This window comes from Gobio gobio, assembly GCF_949357685.1.
Source record: "Gobio gobio genome assembly, chromosome: 6".
NCBI classification, from domain to species: domain Eukaryota; kingdom Metazoa; phylum Chordata; class Actinopteri; order Cypriniformes; family Gobionidae; genus Gobio; species Gobio gobio.
In genome coordinates this window covers 7441599-7468668 of record NC_137102.1, presented here as the reverse complement: position 1 = coordinate 7468668, position 27070 = coordinate 7441599, and the positions used below count along the sequence as shown (strand labels likewise).

General features: G+C 37.7%; 1 protein-coding gene across 1 annotated transcript in view; it reads left to right on the top strand.

Moving 5' to 3' along the window:
* Positions 1-18499: 18499 nt before the first annotated feature.
* cacnb2b (calcium channel, voltage-dependent, beta 2b) overlaps positions 18500-27070 on the top strand; it is a 63050-nt gene continuing 54479 nt past the window's right edge. The window contains exon 1 of the mRNA XM_079819646.1: positions 18500-18837. Within this exon, the coding sequence (XP_079675772.1) occupies positions 18820-18837 (18 nt within the window). The 5' untranslated portion in view covers positions 18500-18819. The remainder of the gene's footprint in view (positions 18838-27070) is intronic.

The window sequence follows — 27070 nt, the reverse complement described above, 5'->3', positions numbered from 1 at the left end:
CTTATGCAGTGTCAGGCGCAGACCTCAAAGTGCAAAGAAAGGAATCATAAAAATGAGAGCAGCGTCTTTTACTGTAACCGCTGCGTCAGATGTTTCCAAATCCTCAGAAATGTGCCGTTGGTATTTTTGGCACAGGACGATCGATGTCTTGTGCTATGAGTAGTCAAACTAACTGACAGTGCGATGTGTAAGTGTGTATTCTAGCACTGCATACGATATTAACAAAGAAATTACCTTGATTTGTAGCTTGTAATTTCTTAAGTACCTTGTGTGGAGTCAACATGAAATGAACATAAACCCTGTTTACTTAATGGAATTGCCTGTTTTATTGGGGAGGGATGTGTGGAGGTCATCTGTTCAGGTCATTTCAATGAAAAATAAGTTTGTCTTTGCAATATTTTAATTGAAACGTAATTGAAAGCAAATGGAACTGAAAAACGACGTTCTTTGTGCTGACGTCACTTAGGCAGTGCGGGCTATTGTATAATGGTAATAACATTAAAATGTGTTACAGGTAATCAGTGTTTATGCATGTTTCCTAGTTTTCAGTTCGTTTTTATTGATTTTTCATTGATTTGATCAGATTTGCACCTGTTGTTCATTTTGTTAATTCGTTTGCTTTGGTATTTAAGCTACGTTTCTTTTATTGTCTGTTCTCGTCATGTTTTTCTAGTTCTGAGGATTTATAGTTTTTGTATTGAGTTTGAGTTTAATAAAATAATTACTGCTGCGATTTGTTCCGTTTCTCATCTTTATTTGCAACCGCCACTGACAATGTGAATAGTCAAGTCACCTTTATTTATATAGCGCTTTTTACAATGCAGATTGTTTTTAAAGCAGCTTCACAGTGTTAAACAGGAAAATAATGCAACAGAATTGGATTCGGCTGTACAGCCGCTCTGAGGAAAACAGTGATGTCATCAGCTCATTTCAACAGTGAAAATGTGGGCTTTAGATCAGTAATTTAGTTTATATAGTTAATTTAGTTTATTAATTAGATTTATTTGGATATTTAGTTGAAAATGTAGTGTCCCCAACTGAGCAAGCCAAGCCAAAGGCGACAGTGGCAAGGAAACCAAAACCCCATCAGGTGACCTAATGGAGAAAAATAAACCTTGGGAGAAACCAGGCTCAGCCGGGGTGCCAGTTCTCCTCTGGCCAATTAACAAACAGCGTATGATTATTATTCTGGCAACTTTACAGGTCAGGGGTCATATTAGATCGAAATATTTGAAAGATCGGAGTCATCATAATATTAATAATACATGTTACAAATAGTCAAATATTCAGGCTTTGTTTTAACAAACATGTTCAGAATGTACTGCTATACAACTTACTGCATATTGTGCTGTATACATACTGTACAAACTGTATATGGCCTACTTTTTTATTTAAAGTGATAAACATTTCATAATAAATGTTTCAAGCTGCTTAATTTTTATCCCGACTATTGCCACATGACCTCATCAGCAAGTGGAGCCTAAAAATCTTGGGTATAAAAACAAATGTGACCCTAGACCACAAAACCAGTCATAAGGGTACTGCTTATGCTGAATAAATAAGCTTTCCATTGATGTATGGTTTGTTAGGATAGGACAATATTTGGCCGAGATACAACTATTTGAAAATCTGGAATCTGAGGGTGCAAAAAAATCTAAATATTGAGAAAATCACCTTTAAAGTTGTCCAAATGAAGTCCTTAGCAATGCATATTACTACTAATAATACATTTTTATATATATTTACAGTAGGAAATTTAGAAAATATCTTCACGGAACATGATTTTTACTTAATATCCTAATGATTTTTGGCATAAAAGAAAAATCGATAATTTTGACCCATACAATGTATTGTTGGCTATTGCCACAAATATACCTGTGAGACGCATGACTGGTTTTGTGCTCCAGGGTCACAAATGTTATTTTGTATTTCAAATCTAGTTTTGTGAAAAATATATATCCTAACTTGGGATAGTCTAATCATGTACATTGCATTGTGGGATGCAGTATTTCACACACCTTTGTCGTATAATATTCTATGCATAAAGAAAATTTGTACACACTGTACTGTAAACTGTAAAAGTATGCAATTAAGTATGCAATAAAAGTATGCAATAATTAGCATTGAATGTCCTGTTTCAATCTGACATATCACATTATACGGACTACAGGTTGCAAATGTGTTTTCATGTTTACTGAAATGATTTTAGGGTAACACTTTACTTTTAAGGTTCCCTTTGTAAAGGGTTCATAGAGGTGTTTTTAAATGACTAATAACTCATTTATAAATGCATTATAAATCGTTGATAAGCTGTTTTAACTGCATGAATAAAAAGAGTGACTTTAACGCAATACCTGCCAAATAGTGAGCCATTTTTAACTCACATGTTATAAATACTTAATAAATGTATTTATTCACACTTATTTAACTCAAAACCAGATTCCTGATTTATTTCATGATGCAGCAAAAATAGACAATCATAGTGAGACTGAAGGGTGTTGTATTTGTGGTTTTCTCATTAATATCTCAATGACTGATACTTTTCTTAAAATGTCTTACCCGTGATATTCCACAAAAAGCTCATGATGCCTATCCACAGCAGTGTTTAAAAAACTGATTTCTTGTTTATCAAGATGAAATGATCAAACTTTATTTTGGGAAGAAAAAAAAACCCCACAAGGGCACAACGATAACTTGATGAGATATTAATAATGAATATTTTAATTCCAATTTAATTGTGAACCTTAATGTAGGGAGGACACTTGCGAACCATTTATTAATGAGTTACAAACATTTATAACCTGTGAAAGTGAACCTTAATGTAAAGTGGAAACCTGAGAACCTGTTCACTTCAGGAATCTGGAATCTGGTTTTGAGTTAAATAAGTGTGAATAAATACATTTATTAAGCATTTATAACATGTGAGTTAAAAATGGCTCACTATTCGGCAGGCATTGCGTTAAAGTCACTCTTTTTATTCATGCAGTTATAACAGCTTTTCAACGATTTATAATGCATTCATAAATGATTTTTAGTCATTAACAATCACCTTTAGAAACCCTTTACAAAGGGAACCTTAATGTAAAGTGATACCGATTTTGGATATCTTTTTATTAGAAAACATGTTTTTATGTGAGGTGGTTTTTCCACCAAACTCTAAATTTGTCTTCAGTCAGTGTGGGAGCTTTGTGCGATATATTGATGCATTGATCTTTCATGTTAAACCTCTGAAGTGCACTTGGGAGGTGCGGCCTGTTCCAATTCCCTGTCATGTGTTCTTGGTTTCTGTTGTGGATCTAATCCCCTAACATGGATTATACAGCGAGTATTTGTGTCTTAAAGACACACTTTAGATTTCATCCTCTTGTAGACACATTTACCACTTCCCTTGATAAAAGATTATCTGACTTAGTGATGGCATTTGCAAACTTGATCAAAGGTTATACCTTGTGGGTACTATTTGTTTTTGATGTGATTTTTTTTTAGATGTGATTCACGTAAGGGTGATGTTGTGAGGAAGAAACTTAATCAGTTATAGTTTCATGAAGAAATCATTAAATGGAAATGCTATCACTTAGCTGCTTAACTTGACAAGGTGAAGCATTACGGCTTTAATATGAGTGGAAGGGTTGGAAACATGGCCTTTGACTTTAATGTTCTTCCAATACGACGTTCAACTCTTGTATTTCTTTGGCAGATATTGATCTTGAGTGAACTTGAATTATATTAAGTGTTTATCTGGCTATTGGCAGTGGCTAATGGAAGAGAACCTGTCTCTGTCATATCCTGCCAGAATACTGGAGACAGGATGGCAGCGGATGAAGGACATTCCTCTGTTAATGCCAATTTCTGGCATTCACATACACCACATTATTTAAATGAAAAGGTTGAGCAAAGCTATTCTATTTGGTTTGATAAGCCAGTAGAGTTGACGACACCCCCCAAAATGTTTTATTAATGTACACATGACACTTTAGCAATGCATTTCATAACCCTTGGAACGTACTTTATTGTTTTATGTGAAGAATGATGTGTCACATGAGTGGCAAAGCTGAGGAGGTTTTGAATTAAGGAAATGAATGTAGGCGCCAGTACACAGTGTAAAGCTTCAGCAAGGGAGTAGATTTGGTTTGAACATCCCCTTGTTCGAATTATTTATTTAATCAATTATAGGTTACCTAACATCCACACATGCAAAGTTGGATGATAACTGCAATTAAGTAAGTGAGTGTGTTTACACGTGTTTACTTGCTTATTTTGTGGACAAAATTGACCACCGTAACTACAATAAAATGTGATCAATTCTAGGATGGCCATGAAAAAAAAAAGCCTTCCAATTAATTTTGGTGCAAGACGGTGTTTTCTCTGTTTCTCTTCAGTCTTTTTAGATTATGTGGCTGTTTGATGTTTCTATATAGCATTTTAAGTACATTTTCAATAGAAATCAGATAGTTTGTATCATAGGCATTGTGAAAGGAGCGGCTTTTGTTGATATTTAATCATATAGTTGGCCATTTTGTGCGGGAATCGAATCATTCTACATGTATTCGTTAACTATGGTATAGACGGTTTCAACGGCAACAACATAAACAAACATTACTGCGCATGCGCGCTTTTGTGGCCCAAACTTAACTTCCGGTAGACGTCCGCAAAGAATCAATAACAACAGAGGCTGCGTTATCTTTCTTATTTCTTTTAATTGGGCAACATTGTCTTAATTTACATGTTTTTATTGTTTCAGCATGTTTATTATAAATAATCTCCCATTTCTGTCTGCAATATAGAGTGGGAGAAACACCCCCCTTAAAGGGTTAGTTCACCCAAAACTGAAAATCCTGTTATTAATTACTCCCCCTCATGTCGACCCCAACCCATTAGACCGTAGAGAAGAAGAAAAATATCTTAAGTTGTGTTCCGAAGATGAATGAAGGTCTTACAGGTTTGGAATGACATGAGGGAGAGTAATAATGACAGAATTAAAATTTTTGGCTGAACCCTTTAAGGACCGTGTAATGCCGTTTTCTGTACAGTATCTATAAATGCTTGCGCGCTCGCCTTCAATCATGCAATGCATCGGAATAACATGTTTCTTTGTTTCATAATATAAGATTAATGTTGGGAAACTTAACTTGTAGATAAAGTACCCTATTTGAGATTGATTGTATATGAATGCATTACAAAAAATCCCGTGCTCTATGGGCACTGCCATTAATGGAGGACAAAGCGAAAGTTGTTTTGCACTCCGTGATAAAGGCACATTTAAATATTATGCGGGAAACATAAATCTGATCAGTTATGAATGGCGACCACTTGCTGTGAACAAATGTAAACTTGCTGTGTCCTGATTGACTGATGATGATCACGGTGCTTGCATGTCAATGCCAAGTCTAAAGGCAGCCAGAATAAGATACTTCTAGAGTAGATTATTTCTGATAATAAGCTAAATAAATAACAAGTAAATTACATTAGACATACGGTCTAAATTACATTAGAAGCTGCTCTCGTATGCTGGATATTTATGAAGCATTTAAGGCTTTTTGGTGAGTCGCACACTGTTTTTGCACTGGTGTAATATTCTCTCTGCTTGATCGTTAATATTTATATCATGTTATCCAAGAATAGTACGTCAAAAATGTGTTTCTACTGAGTAGTGCGCCATACTATCCCCTTGCCAGACCGATAAACAATCACACACCGGAAGTTAACTTCGGGCCAGGCGCGTAATCGTGGCAATGCGCGTGTGTCCGATGAAACCGTCTATAAATATTGAAGTTATGCTATAGTTTTGGTTATTCTATTTTACCTGTATGTTATCTTAAAGATTCTGTGGTAAATAATAGTTCATTGCTAGATGAATATAGTGGCAGAGTCAGAATGGTGTCCCTTGACATCTGATTGGCCACCTTTATTTGCTGTACTGACAGTTTGCTGCTCATTGAAATTGAATGTCCCCTGTTGTTGATATAAGCATTTATTTTGACGTGTGGCGTATATTAACATTGAGTATTAAGGGAAAAATTAACATTAGTTGCAAGATACATATTAAAGGGGGGTGGGGGGGGGGGGTCTAATGCTATTTCATGCATTCTGACTTATTTATCCTGTTAAAAAGTTGATTATCATGCTTAAAATGGCCAAAATTTCAAAATAAGAGTTGGACATATGACGGCGTATTTCTGTGCCAAATACACTCCTTCAGGATTCAAACAAGTTTCGGAATTTTTTTTCCGAGTATGGCTGTATGACGTCATAAAGGGCGAAATTGCTTGTATGGGCACTTCTCCCGGATGAGCACACACACACACATCAACCAGAGCGAGAGCAAGAGCAAGACCATCAGGGTTACAGAAGGGTTATGTCACTAAAGAAGTGTGTTTGTGGTTGTGAGAGAAAGATAGCCTTGTTCAGCTTCCCAAATAACCCAGCGTTAAGCAAACAGTGGATGCAGTTCAGGGCTCCAGACTAAATTTTTTCACTAGAGGAGCACAGTGGCCCCCAACTGAACATTTTAGGGTCACAACCAGAAAATTTAGGGGCGCACACCTACTAATCTACTAATTTCCACTGTATTACTAATAGGGATCGGTATCGTTAAGGTTTTAATGGTATTACTACTCTTACCGATACTGCTTATCGATCCGGTACTTTAACGGTATTCTTATCGGTTCTTTTTATTATACTGTATATATTTTTTTTATGAAAAAAACCCCAACATAATTAAGAACATAATTAACATGGCTTTATAATCTGAAAAGTAAAATATCTATAGCAAAACAAACAGCAATGTTTGAACAAAAATATAAAACATCTATTTGTAAATGGACCAGTGTGCAGGCATTCGGAAGGTCTGTTAAAATTAATGTTACTTAGAAAGAACAACAAACAAACAAAGAAATCTAATAAAGTAATGAAATGTAAAATAACACTGCATAGTTTTCACTGTATGAATTGATAGATTAATGCTTATAAAAGCTAAAGTTATTCATTCAAGAGATGTGAATATTTTCTATTTGCCTTTTGTTCGATTTGAATTAATGGCTCAATCGTCAGCAGGTTTATTAGACGCTGCCCCTTTAAGACCGAATAAAGAACTAATAATATCATATTCTCCTATTTCTCCAAACTATTTACACCCATTTAAAATATAAACTGTTAAAATAACTACTCTCCAATCCGGTCAATTTGACACCGGCTGTTTGTTGTTTATTTGATGGTTTAGACACGCACACAAAGCCTAAAATATAAAGTGCAAGTCGGTCCATTTCGCAGCACACAGACACACACATAAGCCGCCTTGAAGTTGGAAACAGCGTCTCTTGCGTGGATTATTGTGCATTTAATAGCTCTTTATTATCAAACACATCCCGCAGTTTAGCAACAGTAGAGACTGCAGTTTACAACAATCACTGATTCTGACGTTAAGTTTAGGTTTAGGGAGAAATGACAGCGCAAATCTGTGAAGGGAAGGATATCGCGCTCGACGGAACACGGTTATAGTTTTACCTCAGATCATCTTTTTATAATTCTTGGAAGCCGCAATCGAAAATAAAATTAGATTAATATCACAGCACATCCCTAAAGTTTAAGCAGACTAAACTTTTGTGTAGTTCTCTTGGCCATCGTCACTCATTAAGCAGACTGTGGTGTTGTGTTCGCTGTAGCTCCACGTGAGAGAGAGAGAGAGAGAGAGAGCTTTCTCTCTCTTCTGGATTGCGAATAGCAAAAAAGTCCTCACGAACAAATGGTTTAATATTATCTCATATAGAAACGGCTGGCAAAAATAGAATTTGCCAGATATAATGCAGGGTTGCCAACTTTTAAGATCAGGTTGGAGTGAGATTTTCTTTTCTTTTTTTTAGGGGTGTTGAGGGGCTGACGGTATACAACGGTATATCGATTTCCGTATCAATTCATAGCCTGCTGTACATATAAGGAAATAAGGATATGTACGTTATTAACATTTTAAAATTTCACATTTAAAGAAATCTAGTGTTTGATCATATCTAAATATTTATTCAAATGCAAAACTGCAATACTTTTTGAGCAACTAGATTAGATACATGTATATTGATTAAAGAGCCATAAAAGCACCAGTGGGTAATGGCATTACAAATGGAAATTATTATTTTTCGAGCCACAAAATGACTCTAATTTGCCTCTTTGAATAAGAATTCTCTAATTTAACCTTAATTACTATACTAATTGTAATATAAATAAGAAAAATATTAGAAGAAAAATATTTTAAGTGGTCATTAATGTACCATAATTATTGCACAAATAGTATTTAGTACCAAAATATCTCAAAATATTCAATAAATATTATTTAACTAAAATATAGAACATTTATTCAATTGAAAAATAGTTAAGGTGTATGGTCACATTTGACCATCAATGAGTATGAGTGTGACCAATTAAGGAATACCTGAGGGCTAAATACAATAAAAAACATGAACATTAATGTTAACATTGTTGCATTTCATGATTATATGCATAATATCAAGATTATTACGCATCACTCTCCATTATAAAACGATCCTGTATGGTTGATGTAATAATCAATGCACACTATGCTGTACTTTTTACCAAAACTTGCTGCAAACACCTGTAAAGTGGAGCTGTTGTGTATCAAGCCATTCAAATGTATTGACACAGTGCTAGAAGTATTGAGAGCTCCGTGAAGCATGTGACCGCGCGCGCCACCGGGAGATGAGAGAGCATGTCGCAACTCCATTTTTCAACACTCTGGCTTTAACTGTTATGCCATATTAGCGCCAAAACGCTATTTATTGTTTGAATTTCGCATTAAAACTTAAAAAAATGTAAAAGCTTAGACTTTGTTTAATATCAAAAGCAGGTTTGGCAATTTGGCGTGAGATTAAGTTGGGCAGCATGAGAGCATGAGACTGAGCCTGAAAGCGTGAGTATCACGCCAAATGCGTGAGAGTTGGTAACCCTGTATAACATCTATCAATTATAAATAGTAAATGTATTTTCTTAATTTCTCCAGCACACTCTCAAATTTCAGTTGCAAAATGCGACCATCTGGTCGCAGTCTGGAGCCCTGCAGTTTGTGTTTCCGGAGTTCTGCAAGTGTGTGTGTTTGTTCCCGGTCACGAGTGGAAACCGCAGGCGGTGAACGAAACTGCATCAAATGTGTGTGTTTTGTTGGCAATCGGCGCGTAAGTGCATATAATGTGAACAACACGAATGTTTAGAGAATCAAACGTTATCCAGGGATAATGGCATAATGTATTGTGTGTGTGTGTGTGTGTGTGTGTCTCTTTAGCTCCGCCCACTGCACGCCAGCACGAGCTTGGTTGTTTTCAGAAAGGATCGATACAGTGTATCTGTCTTTTATAAATCTGATAAAACTAAAGACTCTTGGGAGATATGAAGGATGCAATACTGCTCTATAGGTACTCAAGATTAACATGAAACTGTGTGTGTTATGTACCCTTTAAGAATAAAGGAGGTTGCACACTGTTCAAAAATCCCGCCGCAGCTGAGTGACATTCACACTTTTCCATAAAAATAGGCTACATTATAGTATTTTCACCAATTTTGGTCAGATCCGTTTCATTTGTCGTTACTACCAAACTCTTTATATACAGAGAAAAGGCTGGTATTAGTTGATGATTATGAAATGCATACTGTGCTGTTTTGCCTATTCCAGAGGAAGGACAGAGAGTGTTTGAACAGTGGCGGAGGATTATGGGCATTGCTCATCCTGTTTTAGAGAGACATACAATCTGTCTGACAACACTGGGCAGGACGTGCCCTGTGCTCCACCTTATTCCTTCTATCATTTTAAATCTCCTCTCCCAGCTGTTGGGTGGGCTGGATTGGCCGCTCATGAGTTCCTGCCTCCAGCACTATGGGGCGGAGCATCATCCAGATGTTACGTTGCATATCCATGCAGTATTTTAATGCATTGCCAGTCAGAGGGGTTGAGGAGGGAGAAAATGATAGAGACAAGACGACCAAACTTTGTGTTTTTCGTTATGTCCCGGTCATGTCAGTTGCTGTACACATAATGTAGGTGGTGGCCGATGGCCGCTGTGTATCATAGCAAAGCCTAACTTCAGTGGGACCAGACACCAGCGCACATGGGCCACAGATCTCAGAGGTGAACTTGGAACTTGAGGGCATCAGTCGCCGGTTCTCCTTCTCCTCTTTGCAGAAATGCCTAAAACTCTTAAGAATAAAAACGTCTCTTGGGTGAGTACTGTCTGAAACTAAAGGGGTAAACGCTGAGGTACATTGTGTGAGCTAAACTGTCATTCAATGCACATGGATTTCGTCGGGACATTTGACTTAAGATGAACTCTGACCTCTTTATTGACATCCGTAGAGTGTGAGAGAGGGCCAGTTTTTGGTTAGAATGATGTGACTGTCAAAATTGTAAAACAAGGTCCTCGTTTGCATATAAAAGGAGCAGCCCATCCTATGCCACAACATTAGTCTTTATGCATAATATAATTTGGCTTGACATTATTAGCACAATGATCTTGCGAAAGTGGTTTGAGGTTTGAAAATGCACAAAACGCGGCTCAGCAAGACTAAAAATTGCTCCATGGTCCCTGGAGACCCTATACGTTTGATTTATAATACCATATCCAAACAGATGTGCAGGGAAAGATGCTTTCATGCCAGGACGCATTTCAAACAGGCATAATGAGTGACCTGAATGCTGTTAAGAACAAGGATTACTGAGGGGGAAAAAAACCTCCCAGAAACACAAATTAAGCTCTTCTGGAGACTGGAGTATTGTAAGTAGACAATCAGATAGCCAACATTACAAACAAGTACAAAAAAAGCGGCAGATATTCCAGTTGACTAAATTTGATAAATCATTAAAGTCAGCAATAACCGAATTGAATCCCTCAGAAAGTTCAGTGAACTTATGAACTATGCTTTTTTTTTGTTGGCAGTTTTGGACCCCATACTTTCATTGTATGAAAACAAAGAGAAGTTAATCAAACAGTTTAAGATGACATGAGGGTTAGTAATTGATTTGCATGAACTGTCACTTGTCACCTAGAACTAAGGAACAGTGGGTTAGGCTTTTAATCTGATCATTTCTGGTGTGATTGTAAGGTCAGACAGATGTTTGTCTTCCAGCTGGATGTGTTTTTGTGTGTGGGGTTGAATGGACCAGAGGAGCGTGGAGCTGAAGCTGGAACTCCAGCAGTGAACGTCTGCCTAGTTGTGCCCTTCTGAGCAGTGTATTACTGAGCGTGGCTTTACACTGCACACACCCCTCTGTAAGAGGCTTATAGATTCACTCTCTGTGTGTGTGTGTATGAAAAGTGTAATCCAACTGCATGTGCTTTCACATGCATATCATTGCATGTTCATTGCCATGAATATATCATGCTTGCTTGCGTGTAATATTTATGCATATGTAAATGTGCAGGTATATAAAAATAATTTTATAAACAGGCGAAGAGTGTGTCCCTATTTGGATTGTAGGCTAATGCAATCTATTCTTAGACTATGCAGCAGACATTTTTATGGTCGAATTCAGTTAGTGTGGCTGACGTAAAGTGTCTCATGCTAACATTTGTCACCTAGTAATTTAGTAAGTGCATCTGTGTACTCATGGAATGATCACGACTACTGTGTGTGTGTGTGTGTGTGTGTGTGTGTGTGTGTGTGTGTGTGTGTGTGTGTGTGTGTGTGTATGTGTGGGCATGTTTTCGTGAAATATCAGGACACAAATGTGTATAATGACATGGGTATGACATAGGTATTACAAAAAGAGGGTGAAATATGAGGACGTTCCCCATGTCCTCACTTTTCAAAATGCTTATAAATCACACAGAATAAGTTTTTTTTCACAGAAAGTGAACTGCACAGTCTCCTGTGAGGGTTAGGTTTAGGAGCAGGGGCAGTGTAAGGGGATAGAAAATACGGTTTGTACGGTATAAAAACCATTACGCCTATGGAATGTCCTCACATTTCACAAAAACAAACATGTGTGTGTGTGTGTGTGTGTGTGTGTGTGTGTGTGTGTGTGTGTGTGTGTGTGTGTGTGTGTGTGTGTGTGGATGGCATTTTAAAGTGAGAAACATATTGGCTACTCAGACAATTACACTATTTGTTGTCATTTTTACTGGTGTAGACGATAAAAATGTAATTCTGTAAAAATCTAAAGAAATCAAAAGAACCAGGCTAACTAATGCTGCCTTCACGTGCTATTGGAGCAGGGCCGTTTCAAGCCATTTTGACGCCCTAGGCGAAATCCTTATTGGAACCCCCCAGCCAAATCTTTTAAAAGCAACATGGTATTACTGGTATTAATTTGAATCCTTATTAACAAATACAGTGAGGAACATAAGTATTTGAACACCCTGCTATTTTGCAAATTCTCCCACTTAGAAATCATGGAGGGGTGTGAAATGTGCATGTCCACTGTGAGAGACATAATCTAAAAAAAAAAAATCCAGAAATCACAATGTATGATTTTTTAACTATTTATTTGTATTATACAGCAGCAAATTTGAACACCTGAGGAAATCAATGTTAATATTTGGTACAGTAGCCTAGTTTTTCAGCAGGTTTGCACTGCAGGAGGGATTTTGGCCCACTCCTCCACACAGATCTTCTCTAGATCAGTCAGGTTTATTGCCTGTTGCTGAGAAACATGGAGTTTGAGCTCCCTCCAAAGATTCTCTATTGGGTTTAGGTCTGGAGACTGGCTAGGCCACGCCAGAACCTTGATATGCTTCTTACAGAGCCACTCCTTGGTTATCCTGGCTGTGCTTCGGGTCATTGTCATGTTGGAAGACCCAGCCTCGACCCATCTTCAATGCTCTAACTGAGGGAAGGAGGTTGTTCCCCAAAATCTCGCAATACATGGCCCGGTCATCCTCTCCTTAATACAGTGCAGTCGCCCTGTCCCATGTGCAGAAAAACACCCCCAAAGCATGATGCTACCACCCCCATGCTTCACAGTTGGGATGGTGTTCTTGGGATGGAAATCATTATTCTTCTTCCTCCAAACACGTTTAGTGGAATTATGACCAAAAGTTCTATTTTGGTCTCATCTGACCACATGACTTTCTCCCATGACTCCTCTGGATCATCCAAATGGTCATTGCCAAACTTAAGACGGGCCTGGACATGTGCTGGGTTAAGCAGGGGAACCTTCCGTGCCATGCATGATTTCAAACCATGACGTCTTAGTGTATTACCAACAGTAACCTTGGAAACGGTGGTCCCAGCTCTTTTCAGGTCATTGAGCAGCTCCTCCCGTGTAGTTCTGGGCTGATTTCTCACCTTTCTTAGGATCATTGAGACCCCACGAGGTGAGATCTTGCATGGAGCCCCAGTCCGAGGGAGATTGACAGTCATGTTTAGCTTCTTCCATTTTCTAATGATTGCTCCAACAGTGGACCTTTTTTCACCAAGCTGCTTGGCAATTTCCCCGTAGCCCTTTCCAGCCTTGTGGAGGTGTACAATTTTCTCTCTAGTGTCTTTGGACAGCTCTTTGGTCTTGGCCATGTTAGTAGTTGGATTCTTACTGATTGTATGGGGTGGACATGTGTCTTTATGCAGCTAACGACCTCAATCAGGAGCATCTAATTTAGGATAATAAATGGAGTGGAGGTGGACATTTTAAAGGCAGACTAACAGGTCTTTGAGGGTCAGAATTCTAGCTGATAGACAGGTGTTCAAATACTTATTTGCAGCTGTATCATACAAACAAATAGTTAAAAAATCATACATTGTGATTTCTGGATTTTTTTTTTATTATGTCTCTCACAGTGGACATGCACCTACGATGACAATTTCACACCCCTCCATGATTTCTAAGTGGATTTCTAAGAACTTGCAAAATAGCAGGGTGTTCAAATACTTATTTTCCTCACTGTACATACACACATACCATTTTGGAACTGTAATCCTTATGAACAAATATATACAAATACAATTTGGAAACTATAAAATGGGACAATTACACACTGGTCCTTTAACAATGCATTGGCGCAAAAACACACACCTTTTGAAGGTGCAAGTAAGAGAAGAAAGCTTTATAGAGTCAAAATATAATAATATCATGAAATGCTAAAGCGAGTGTGGTTAGCCTATATCTTGCCTCTAAAATACACACTGAGCAATATTACGCCATCTGCCCATTTCACAGCGTGATTTCTCGACTGCCACAAATACGGCCCTAACAAAATACAGATTTGTGCACTTTTTATTGTACCTGTTTTTTTAATTGGCCTTTGAATTTAGCTTTATTGTGTGGTTAAAAAAAGTGTTACCTTACCAAAGCTTTGACCGAGCTCTTTGATCTAATGGTGTTGAGCACTCCAAATGCCAACTTTACATGCAACAGTCAAGTAATTGACAGTACACTCAAAAAAAAAAATCTTGTCTAAACATAGCATTTATGTATTTTAATTGCATATAATTTTTTCATGCATTTAGATTACATAATTTTAACATTAACAATTAATACATGTAATGCGATTCTTATATGCAAGTCATACATAAATGTAACAGGTAAGATTTATTTAATTGTATTGATTAATTGAATGTTATTCATATATGCAAGTTTTACGTAAATGAGCTAAGATTTATGTAAAAGTGCACAGAAAAACGCCCATGTTAAATTAACACTTCGTAGTGTTCATGTGTGTGCTCACTACGGTGTTAAAGTACAATTGAAGCAGTGTTAAAGTTAATGAGATAATTAAGTGATGATTAAGCATTAATGATGAACACCTATTAATAATGAGCAGAATCACTGACACAAGAAACACGACAATGTATAAAAGGCTCCATTACCTTGTATCTTACACTATTCACCCTGTAGAAGCCGTTTTTGTAAAAATAGGCTAACGATTGCGTCATAACCACGCGACTCTCTGTCGCACAGTAGAGAAATTGTAGACCGTTTAGACAGGAGGAGAAGCTCAAAGGCAATCTTTACTGCGTACTGGCGTTACATTTTAAAATAAATAAATACTATGCAAAACGACTAAATAATTCATCAGAATTCTTACCAAAATGTGCTCCTGCTCACGCTCTCCGTCTCTGCAAGATTCTGTGATTCAGATTTCACTTTGTACAACTACTAGAAGACTTACAAAAGTCAGACAGGTTGCTCACGTCACATCTACGTCCTCAAGCTCAGTCTGAGGCTGCGCAGTACGCTCAGACATCAGGAAGTGAGTGCTTCTAATTGACTTCCCTTTCCTCCGTTGAAGTCTATGGGGTCGCTGTGTCCCTTTCTTTTACTGTCTATGGTTTTTTCCCCAAAACAGCTAACGTTAGGTCGTCTTGTCTTGACATTAATGTAGTGCACATTTACGGGTAAAATCAAAATCATTCGAAGCGTATTGTATGTTTGATACACAGCGAAAATAGCCTGCATTTGACTGAAATGACAGAATCGTCAGAAAGCGGACTATCTGGAATGTTTATATGGTTGTCAGTGCATGGGACACTACATGTGATGTTAGTTTTAATATGATTTTCCCAATAAATAGGCAAGAATAAACCAGTGAGTACTCTAGAATCAAGCATTTGAATTAAATATTGGTTAATTATTTGTGCAGGAGTTTATATTTTATAAGAACACAGAATGCATCAACATTAACTCTTGTAGCATTCAACATTAATTTTTATGAAACAATTATAATCAAAAGACTTTTGACCGACTGAATTACTTATGATGACTAATTCCATGATGATTTTCATGCTTATTTAATTGCCTAATATATATGATAAATCCAAAATAGCAATCCATTCAGGATGATCCAAATATAATATTTATGCCAAAATAATAATAACTGGAGGCACAATATTTAGTGTTTTGCATTTATGGTTCTGATTCCACTTTCTCACTTTTTTTCCCCTGCAAGATCTGCGTTAGTGCTTTCCCATTGTTTTTGTATTCGACTTCTTTAGCGCATGCTATCTAGAGTCCTTACTATCCTTATACTTCTATCAAAGCAAAGAAACATGCAAACACTGAGGAGAAATACACATCCTAAAAGAGTCTCTCTCTCTCTCTCTCTCTCTCTCTCTCTCTCTCTCTCTCTCTCTCTCTCTCTCAGGTGTACACCTTTAATACCCTGTCATCTGATTAGTGCCATATATAGGTCATCTAGAAAGATGTAGTGGTCTTTAGTGGGCTATAGTTTTAGTCTATAGTAATTATAATTGACTGTATATAAAAACAATAGGGTCTACATTATTTACAACAGCCGTGTGTCCAATCAGACTGCAGCATTTTGGTGCAAATTCACCTGTCACTTGGAATAATGGCTATGCTAATGTAATATTTGGCCCAGTGTTTTCTCCATGTGTTGGATGGTGAATCATACTCCTGCTGTTGTTTATGCATTTAAAATGTCCAATTTGCTGTCATGTTTTGTTGTGTGAATAATTTGGATGTTATTGGGCCTCTGCTATTTTTGGTAATTTAAAAAGTATCTGATTTTAAGAACACAAAGTTAGTTCTGGTCAAATTTGATTGGTCAAGCGCCATTCTAAAAGTGCTGATATTACAGTCCAAGAGCAATGGGCCTTTTCACTGTTTATAATTCTGGTTTCCAGACAGACTGGGAATTACTCTTAGTGACTTTTTCTAGATGTTACATCATTTCGCCAGTAGATGGCGACAAGTGACTTTAATATGAGTGAGTAATTTCCCCCATCTGATTAATTTCAAACACTTGATTCATTCAGGAATGCAAGTTAAGCAACAATCATGTGCTGAAATCGGAATAACGTTATATGGCAGGAATAGTAAAAGTAGTGTTCTAGCATGCTATTTTGAATTCAGCCAATGTCTTCTTAAAGGTGCAGTGTGTAAATTTTAGCGGCATCTAGCGGTAGGTTGTGAATTGCAATCACCTAACGCTCACCCCTCCCTTTCGAAACACAGAGAAGCTACGGGGGCCAACATTGGACAAAAATGTCATAATCGGAGAGAGCAGAGAGTGACTAGCGCTCTGTAGAGAAGTTTGTCCATTTAGGGCTACTGTAGAAACATGGCGGCGCAAAATGGCGACTTCACTATAAGGGGACCTGTGGTGTATGTAGACAGAAATGGCTCATTCTAAGGTAATAAAAACATAACGGTTCATTATGTAAGGTCTTTATACACCACTGAAAACATAGTTATGTATATTATATTGCATTTCTGTCAATAGATCCTCATAAATACTACACACTGCAGTCATTGAATCATCTACTCAACCTGACTAGTTTAGAAACTCCTGTAGGCTACTAAATACTAGAAAATTTGAGTAAATGCAACTTTAACATATATTAACAAATTTGGAAAAACAAAGTAGATCCCACTTTAACTTTGTAATATGGAAAGATAAGTTATGTAGATTACGCATGCAAATAAAAATGACTAGAGAAATGTTAAACTTAAGTTTACTTTATGTGCAAATTATCTTTCAACAGATAGAGAAATTCAGTCGTTTGTACAAAAACTAGTCTTGTTTGATCTACAATACAACTATGCCAAAAAAAAAACAAAAACATTTTTATCGCATCTAGCGGCAAGGTTGTGAATTGCAATCACCTAATGCTCACCCCTCCCTTTCGAAACACAGAGAAGCTACGGGGGCCGACATTGGACAAAAATGTCATAATCGGAGAGAGCAGAGAGTATCTAGCGCTCTGTAGAGAAGTTTGTCCATTTAGGGCTACTGTAGAAACATGGCGGCGCAAAATGGCGACATCACTATAAGGGGACCTGTGGTGTATGAAGACAGAAATGGCTCATTCTAAGGTAATAAAAACATAACGGTTCATTATGTAAGGTCTTTATACACCACTGAAAACATAGTTATGTATATTATATTGCATTTCTAAAGATAAGTTATGTAGATTACGCATGCAAATAAAATGACTAGAGAAATGTTATACTTAAGTTTACTTTATGTGCAAATTATCTTTCAACAGATAGAGAAATTAAGTCGTTTGTACAAAAACTAGTCTTGTTTGATCTACAATACAACTATGCCCAAAAAAAATCATATTTTTTAAGTCAATCAAGCAGAACATTTTGTATCCGTGTAGGTGTGGCTCGGAGATGTGAATCATTTAATTCTGAAGTAGCCTTAATAGGAACAATTTTATTTTTGAGGGCCATTAATTGAAAATGTCCTCACTAATATACAGTAGTAGGCCTAAAACATGGCGACAATCGACTTGAGAGGGGTCTCCACTATTTGAAAAGCTCATATCTGACATGAATTCTCCAACTAATTTAAATGTACTGATATCAACAGGTCTGTGAGATTAAGTTTAGTTGTAATGTTATGATTTGGGGTAGGAAAACATCATTATCTCCGTGTAAAAAACGTTAAGAGATGTCCTTACCTTCTATAGGCCTACAGAATATCAGTTTTGCTAATCTCGCGGGTTTGCAGCTCGTGCTTGGAGCAACAGATGCCACGATGTGGAATAAAGCCCTTTCATGGCGGGGGAGGGTGGAGGAGTAGTGTGGCAAACTCCACTCACAGAGAGAGAGACGCTCAGCACTCACTGCGTGTGTGTCCACTCATGGAGAGACTTTCGGTCATCATCGTTTGCGACAACTATCAGATAAACTCGAGGCTCGCGACGTTATGAATTTCAACACGCGCAAAAACATGCCGTAAAACCTGCTTAGGGTTCATCTGACAAAGTTGGCTGGCTGTCCTGGGACGGAACAGATTAAAGGGGATAGTACATGGATATTTCTCAGTCGTTGGTCAATCTCGGCTGTGAGAGCACAACATTGACCACTACTTAAGCTGTTAATCGTGGAGAAACGAAAAGAAAAGCGACCAAGTGGGCATGCCACCCAAGAAAAAGGTAAAATATCTGTTAGTGCATTTGTGTGTGTGTGTGTGTGTGTGTGTGTGTGTGTGTGTGTGTGTGTGTGTGTGTGTGTGTGTGTGTGAGAGAGGGAGTGATGATGATGAGATAGACATGAGAGTGCCATTCGAGGAGAGTGCCATCTGTTGCTTTCAGCTGTAATCCATGTGAGCTTGAGCTGCTCTGCATTGCTTTAATGTAGCTACCACGGACAGCAGCTACACAGTACTGGGGTAAAGAGCGCTCTAGAAGCTGTCAAAAAGTCAAATTGTCCTGAAATGCAACCTCATCCAAGTGATTGCGCAATGCTGAAAGTGATGGAATTGTGCTGAGCGGTGTTATGAACGTAATCCTTTTTCAATTGTCAGGATTACAAAACTCAGCTGTTTCTCAAATGATATCTAAATATAGAACAGGTGTGTGTATATTTTTTGGGGGAAATACCTGGATAACTGTTTGGCCTACCTGAAACACTTGACCTGGCAAAGGGGCATTAATCTAGTCCCTTTTGTTGTTTTTTAATACCATTGTGTGTGTGTGTAGGTTCGGAGACATTACTATTTGTTTATATTTTTGAAAGAAGTCTCTTTTGTTCATCAAGGCTGCATTTATTTTATCTAAAATACAGAAAAAACTGTAATATTGTGAAATATTATTACAATGTAAAATAATGGTTTTCTATTTTAAAATACATTGAAATGTAGTTTAAACCTGTGATGGCAAAGCTGAATCTTCATCAGCCATTACTCTTCAGTCTCACATGATCCCTCAGAAATCCTTCTAATATGATGATTTATTATTAATATTGTAAATGAATATATATATTTTTAATAACCTACACTTTTTCAAGGATTCTTTGATGAATACAAATTTTAAAAAAAGAACAGCGTTTATTTAAAATCGAAATCTTTTTTTAACAATATACACTAGCGTTCAAAAGTTTGGGGTTAGTCATTTTTTCTTTCTTTTTTTGAAAGAAATTCATACTTTTATTTATGTGTTATATTAAATTGTTAGAAAAGAAGATTTCTATTTTTAATAAATGCTGTTCTTTTTAACTTTTTATCCATCAATGAATCCTGAGAAAAAAAAGTATCACAGGTTCCAAAACACTATTAAGCAGCACAACTGTTTCCAACATTGTTAATAATAACTGAGTATCAAAACAGCATATTAGAATGATTTCTGAAGGATAATGTGACACTGAAAACTTGAGTAACAATGCTGAAAATTCAGCTTTGCATCACCAAAATAAATTATATTTTAAAGTATAATAAAATAGAAAACCATTATTTTAAATGATAATAATATTTTTTCAGTATTTTGATCAAATAAATGCAGACTTGGTGAGCATAAGATTAGAAAAAAATTGAAGATCAATAACTTTTAAAACGAATTAAAATGTAGTTGCAAGTCCATGTTTTAGCTTCAGGTGAGGACGTGTGAAACGGTCGCTGTCTGCAGTGTTGTCCGCTGGACAGGACGAGTTTGTATTTGTCTCTTTCTCTCCAAATCCTGGATTGACGCATGCCATCTTAATCTCCTTACAGAGAAGCAATCATGACCAGGAGCAACAGCCAGAAAGAGAGACATACTGTCCATGAGTGTAGCTTGGCCCAACGTCTCTCCCACAGTTCTCATAGTGTGCTGTTTTTTGTGTTTAGTAGGCCTACAGAACGGGCTGTATCTGTTCCTGCTATACATTGCCCCTAACTAGTGTTTAGATGATATAAAAATACAGGTTGACATTGTATTTGTCTACTAGGGAAAGAAATTATTCAGGGATTGAGTAAAAAAAAAGCCTCTAGAGCGAGTCCCTGTTTTATTGAACATTTGATATGTCTGTCTTTGAAGTGAGAGTTATTCAATGCTTTGGTAATATGCAGTGTTTTTATGGGAAAACACTAAAATCATCTCTCAAAACTGATAAATGTGATTAACGCCCCTTATTATTTAACATAGGGACCAGCCAGTTAATCTAGCAGAGCCTTTTTTGTATTATGATATCTTGTGCCTTATTTAAAGTTGGAGAGGTGCACTTCTTGTATTAAGAGATTAATATGACATTTACTTGCATGTTTACCTATTTCTAGATGATAGCATCACTTACTTAAACATTACAAGTATAAATTGTAAAAGAAATCAATACAGTCATTTCTTTACAGTGTACAAACAGTAACATTTGGCAAAGCCATGCATACAGAGCAGTTGAATACCTGGGCGACCTGCCAGAGCTCATTAAGCAAAAGTCAGGAAATCTTAATCTTATAGTCTCAATTAGATTAGGAAGCAGTTTCGAATAAGAAAGTGTGATGCTTCACCATCCGGATTTGTCCTCGGGTACTTAAACCTCACCCATACATTCACCTGAGGCCGAACTTAGCCTCGAATCTAGTTAATTAAACGCTCACTTTTTGTATTACTCTGTATATGAGCATGTAGTGTTACTGTCTGAAGTCATTTTTCCGAGAGAATATTTTTCACTAAATTTGTGGCTCCTGCTGGACTCCCAGTGTTGAAGTGAAAGGTGCTGACTCACTAAATGGATCTGACCCAAATCTTATGACATGTTCTGTGGTGCGGTAGCAGGAGTCACACAGGTTGCAGTAGGTGGATGTTGGAGTTCGGCCCAGGACTCAAACCATTATAACACTAGACTAAAAAATACAGTGATACTGTGACATACTTGTGTCTATTAATCAGAATCTTTTAACTATCATAATTGCTCAAAAACAGAACATGAATATGAATAACAAAAAACCTTAACTACTCCTACTATTACTTTTTCATTACTTATTGTACTTTAATGGGAAATCTAGAAAGTAAAAGTCATAAGAAATTTACTGCATAGCCAGCAAATTTCCTTTTCTTGAGGTTTCCATAGCAACCTCTGTTCTCGCCTCTGTCCCTTACAGATTTTAATGCAGACACACACACACACACACACACACACACACACACACACACACACACACACACACACACACACACACACACACACACACACACACACACACACACACACACACACACACACACACACACACACACACACACACAGTTCTCTGATGCATTGATAAATAATTTTTCCTCACTTGAATTTCGTAATACCATCAATCTGAATTAGGTTTATGATAAATGTTTGCAATGTAATGTTTCATCTAACTGCATTAAAGCTGCAATGTGTAACATTTCTACAGTAAAATATCCAAAAACCACTAGGTCAGTGTTTATATATTTTGTTCAGTTGAGTACTTACAATATCCCAAATGTTTGTTAATCGTGTGAAAATTGCTATTTCAACCAAGGAACCAGGACGTGTGAGGGAGTCGCCTGTCATTGGTGTCATATCTGCGTTCCCCACGGTTTCCTAGTTTGATTCTGCAGAAACACTTTAAGGTCCTTTCACACTGGACGCGATTTTGACGCGCAAATAATTTGTGCGATGGTTTTATTTTTTGATCAGCTGTTTGTGTAAAGAGTGCTTCCACACCGAACGCGAATGTGCTGCGGCGAAAAAACAATGTTTATTTTTTCCGTTTCGATGACGATTTTTTTTAAAGGTCCCATGGCATGGCATTTTTCTATTATTTTATAATGTTTCCTGAGCTGTACTTATATTGTTAGTATGACTTTTACATCATAAAATGTCATAATTTAGAAATAAAAGGCATTTTTTCTATACTGCTGTTTGCCCTGTGGCTGAATGCCCTGCTTCAAGAGGCGTGTCTGCTGTGAGACTTCAGTAAAAACACCCACTGTTGTGATTGGCTGACATCTTTGCATTTTATATGAGCGGAGGGGGCGTGGTTTATCGAGGCACGAGCAGGCACGAGTCTGCCAGGGAGACGGATGGACCTGAGTTCACTTCACATCAGTTCTCAGCATGTCTGAACTGTTTTAGTTACAGCATATACTTTAGGTTATTAGTCTATTTCTAGTCGGAGGGACTGTCACTCATGTCAGAAAGTTAGTAACTTTAGTAAATTATGGATCAGCGCTGACTGGAGACGCGAACCGTTTAGAACGATTCAGTCCGATTTGGTGAACTGATTCGGTTCACTAAAAAGAACTGGTTCAAAAGAAAGATCGTTCGCGAACCGGACATCACTAATGTATCAGAGACTGAGCTCAGCGATTGCTAACAAAGTTATTTATAGTAACTACTGAGTTATGAGAGCGCTGTCAGTCAGCGCGAGTTTATTGTGTTTGTATCTGAGAGTTCTGAATAAACAGTCACACCGAGTCCGTCTCTTCATCATTATTCTACCAACTTTGTAACACATGCAAAGTACCATTACAGCTGTCGAGATGAACGAGTTAAAAGTAAGTGTTGATAATAGCATTATTTTTAAAATAAAATAAAAGCGTCAGTGACGCGCGTTGAGTACACAGCGCAAACACTGTGGGTCGGGGATGTTGAAGGCCGAGCTTCGGCGTGTGTGAGGTTTATCTCTGCTGATGTTGAGCAGAAACTCATGACTGTATGCACATTTTAGAACCGATAGACGCGACGAGGACGTACAAAAACACTGACTCACAAGATATAAAACACGAAAACACCGTTCTGTCTGGAGAGAGAGAAGCCGCATTGTGTGCACGAATAATAAATAATTAGCTACACATCAGAAATCACTGATCACAGATCAGAAGGAACTGAAAAAAGACTTCTGTTTTCATTTGTACATCCAAACACTGAGAAACTGCCAGCGTTCACTCGTTCACAAGCAATGATGCAATGATCTCTCGACGAGCGTTTGCATGGGCGTGCCAGATTCTCTGGGCGGAGGAAAGGGAGGAAACCGTGCCTGCTTGGACGTCAAACCAGGAGACTTCAGGATTGGCTAGTCTGGCCTGTCATTTTCTCAAAGGCAGAGAAAGACAGCCACAACTCGGTTTTACACCGATCAACATTTCTATCCACTTGGGGACAATATTCAGGCTAGGGGAACTCATATTAATGTTGAAAAACCTCATAAAATGAAAATTTCATGCCATGGGACCTTTAACACTCGCAGCAACAGAAAAGGCTTAAACCAATCACATACAAGAAAACAAAGCTTAATGTATCCACGACTATGGAAAGTGATTGTGTTTCCATCAAGTATGACTGTGGCACTTAAATGTTTACATTGTGACTCAACTGGAAACTAGGCTTGCTACGATAGTCGGTGTTGCCGGTGTTACCGGTGTCCAGACTCAACACCGGTTACATCACTTGCCCACCGTCTTTTTGATTTTTTTATAGTAATAAAATAATTTAGTTCAGTTAGAGAACAGACAATACAAATAAAAACTGAACGTATCTGCTTAATAAAGCAGGATCCGACCGTGAGTCTCGGCAGCGGCAGGAGTCATTCATCAGATTTAAGAGTGAGGAGCTGACTGAGATGATCGCGGAAGATTTGGTTTCAAAGCGAAACGTAAAAGCGCCTATTTAAGGGAGGTTGTCATTTGTTTTGTTGTTGTGTTCTTCATTAAAAATAATAGACTAATGAACCCATAATTCAAGCAACCCGCAGCCGACTTGGCGCTAATTCAAAACCGAAAGTTAAATGTGCACGGCCGCACAGAGAGCGCATTGTTTACTTTCGCCTGGCTCCGCAGTGCGAGCCTCCGCTACGCTGACTGTGCGCATTTATTTTTGCCGCGCGCACCCTCGCGCTCGTGCGGGCGCGCCGAGTATAAACGAGGCTTTACGGACGAACTGTTATTCATTCATGGCGTGCATCTCAATCATAGACTGATCAATGCTTGATCAGTGCCCTGACTACTGAACTAGGGAACTGATTGAGACGCACCCATGGCCTCACAGAGCGCGCATTTACAGACGAGCTGTCATTCACGGTTTGTGAATACGCAACACTGGCGCGTTTTCAGTTCAGAGCGGTCGTGTGCATGTTACTTTCGGTTAGATAGAATTAGTGATTTAAAAGCCTCCGCCGGTGATACCGGTATTACCGGTGTTGTCACACATCAATTAACCGGTGGGAAAATTTCCTCACCGTCACATCCCTACTGGAAACATAGCTGGAAAAACACCTGCTCCGGATCGATTGGTTCCTGAAATGTGTGTGTCTCGTCAGATGCGCTGTCACTGTCTGTCTCGAGCTCCACAAATTGTCCCACTGACATTTGAAGTAACTTAAGTGCGGAACCGGCATGATAAAGTTTTAGCTCCTGTACAAGATTAGCATACTCCCCTTCAGACTCTCTGTTCTTTAAGACTGGGTGCACTCAAAACCTTCTTCTCTGTCTTTTAAATTAAATGAAAAGCTTGTCTTCACTGCATGATGAAGTGTCTGTGTTTTCTCAGCTGTCGCCGCGAATGTCTTGGAATGTTGGAGCTCTGAAACGTTGCAAACTCGCGTCGTGGCTGGTGTGAATGGTTTTGACACAAACTATTCACACGCAAAATATTCGTTTTTCCGCTTCACTTTTTCGTTACGCATCCGGTGTGAAAGGGCCTTTACTCTCATTGCAGTGTGAACAAGTGTCATAGCAGCCGCCGAGCAAACGCAGAGTAACGTCATATCTTTTTCAACACACTCAAATGTGTCTAATATGATAAAAAGAGCTGCGTTACCTCATAATCATGACCGGAAAAGCGGTAACGGTGCCGGCGACTATCCCGATTCTTTTCCACCGGCTGTGAGGTGAAGACCACATGTCCCAAGATTCTGAGCTCAAAATTGGCGTCATCAAACTACACCTTTGTTTTGAATAGGCGACCTCTAGCGGACGGAAAAGTTACATAGTGCACCTTTAATTGTAGCTTTAACAAAACAAAACAAAAAAACAAGTTGTCATACTCTTGTTTGGAAGTTAATAATATTCATATAAAACCATGTAGGGTACAACGGGGCTAAAGGCTCCACGGGGTAAAAGGCTCCTTTGATTTGATTTTCCTCTAAACCAGTAGATGGCACAAAAACTTGCCTCAGCACTTTCCCAAACATTCACTTTTCAAGATGCACGTGGACATTTGTCTGATCTTTGACGCGATTACAGACAGCAGCGCGAAGTTGATTCTGCGGTCATTTGATCTAATATTTGATGTGTTTAAAAATGTTGTAGATTTAAGTAGCAAATAAGAATCGCTAAAATTATTGAATATATTTTGAAACAAAGGTCTTGTTAATGTTTGTCAGTTTTGTTCAAGGTAATTAAAGCAACAGTTTTTCAATAACAGAAGAAGTATGGTATTTGGGGTAAAAGGCACCATATTTAACATGATAATAAACAGCGGCTGACTTTTCCATTTGTTGACATGACATGGTTAGATTCAGATGGTAAATATAATTTATTAAGTTGGTTGTCCACCTTTAGAGATAATCACCATATTTATAATGAAACCGTCATATTTAAAAATGTGATATTAATCATAGCATATACATTTTATTTATTTATTGTTACTACTGTAAATCGATATAAAATTATTATGGGATCTCCTTCAATGCTTTCAGAATCTTTACTTTTTTTAATGATTTTGTTTCTATATTTTTCAGATATATTTCTATATTAACATATTTTAATGACAGCATATGTATTGATCAAAAATGTTATTCATCAAAATAAACAGAAAATAGTTCAAACTTTGCTAAAGTGATTGTTTTGAACCAGTATTAACTTAAAAACATATTATTTTAGCGAAAGTATTTGTATCAATACCCCCATGTGTGGGGTAAAATGCCCCCCTCGACACCCCATACATTTTTAAGATTTTTAAATTAATAAACCCCTTTTATGATATATTTTCACACAAAATCTGTTGCTCCATAAATGTTCAATACAAACATATATATTTTTCCTGCATATCATACATTATAGTAGTAGTGAAAAGCACATTTTTCTTAAGGTGTCTTTAGCCCCGTTGTACCCTATGAACTATACATAATCACATCTTAGTAAGATATGTCAACATTTGAACCGCTTTAAAGTTAATTTTTTTTCACATTAGTATCATCAGAGTAAGTTGAAACCCAATACTTACGTTTAAAAGTGTAATTCCGCATTTTCTCTCAAAGAAATTATTTTGTCTCTGGCGCAAAATAGGCAGCGAAGGATCCAGCTGTTCCCTTTCGTTCAGTCACTACGACGTAACGTTAGTGACTAACGAATGGGGGTTTCGCTTAGAAGCCTATCAACTTCGAGTTTTGAGAAAACGCCCAATGGCGTGCCAATGCCATGGGGCATGCGGAATTTGCATACGTAACTCCGCCTCACTGCG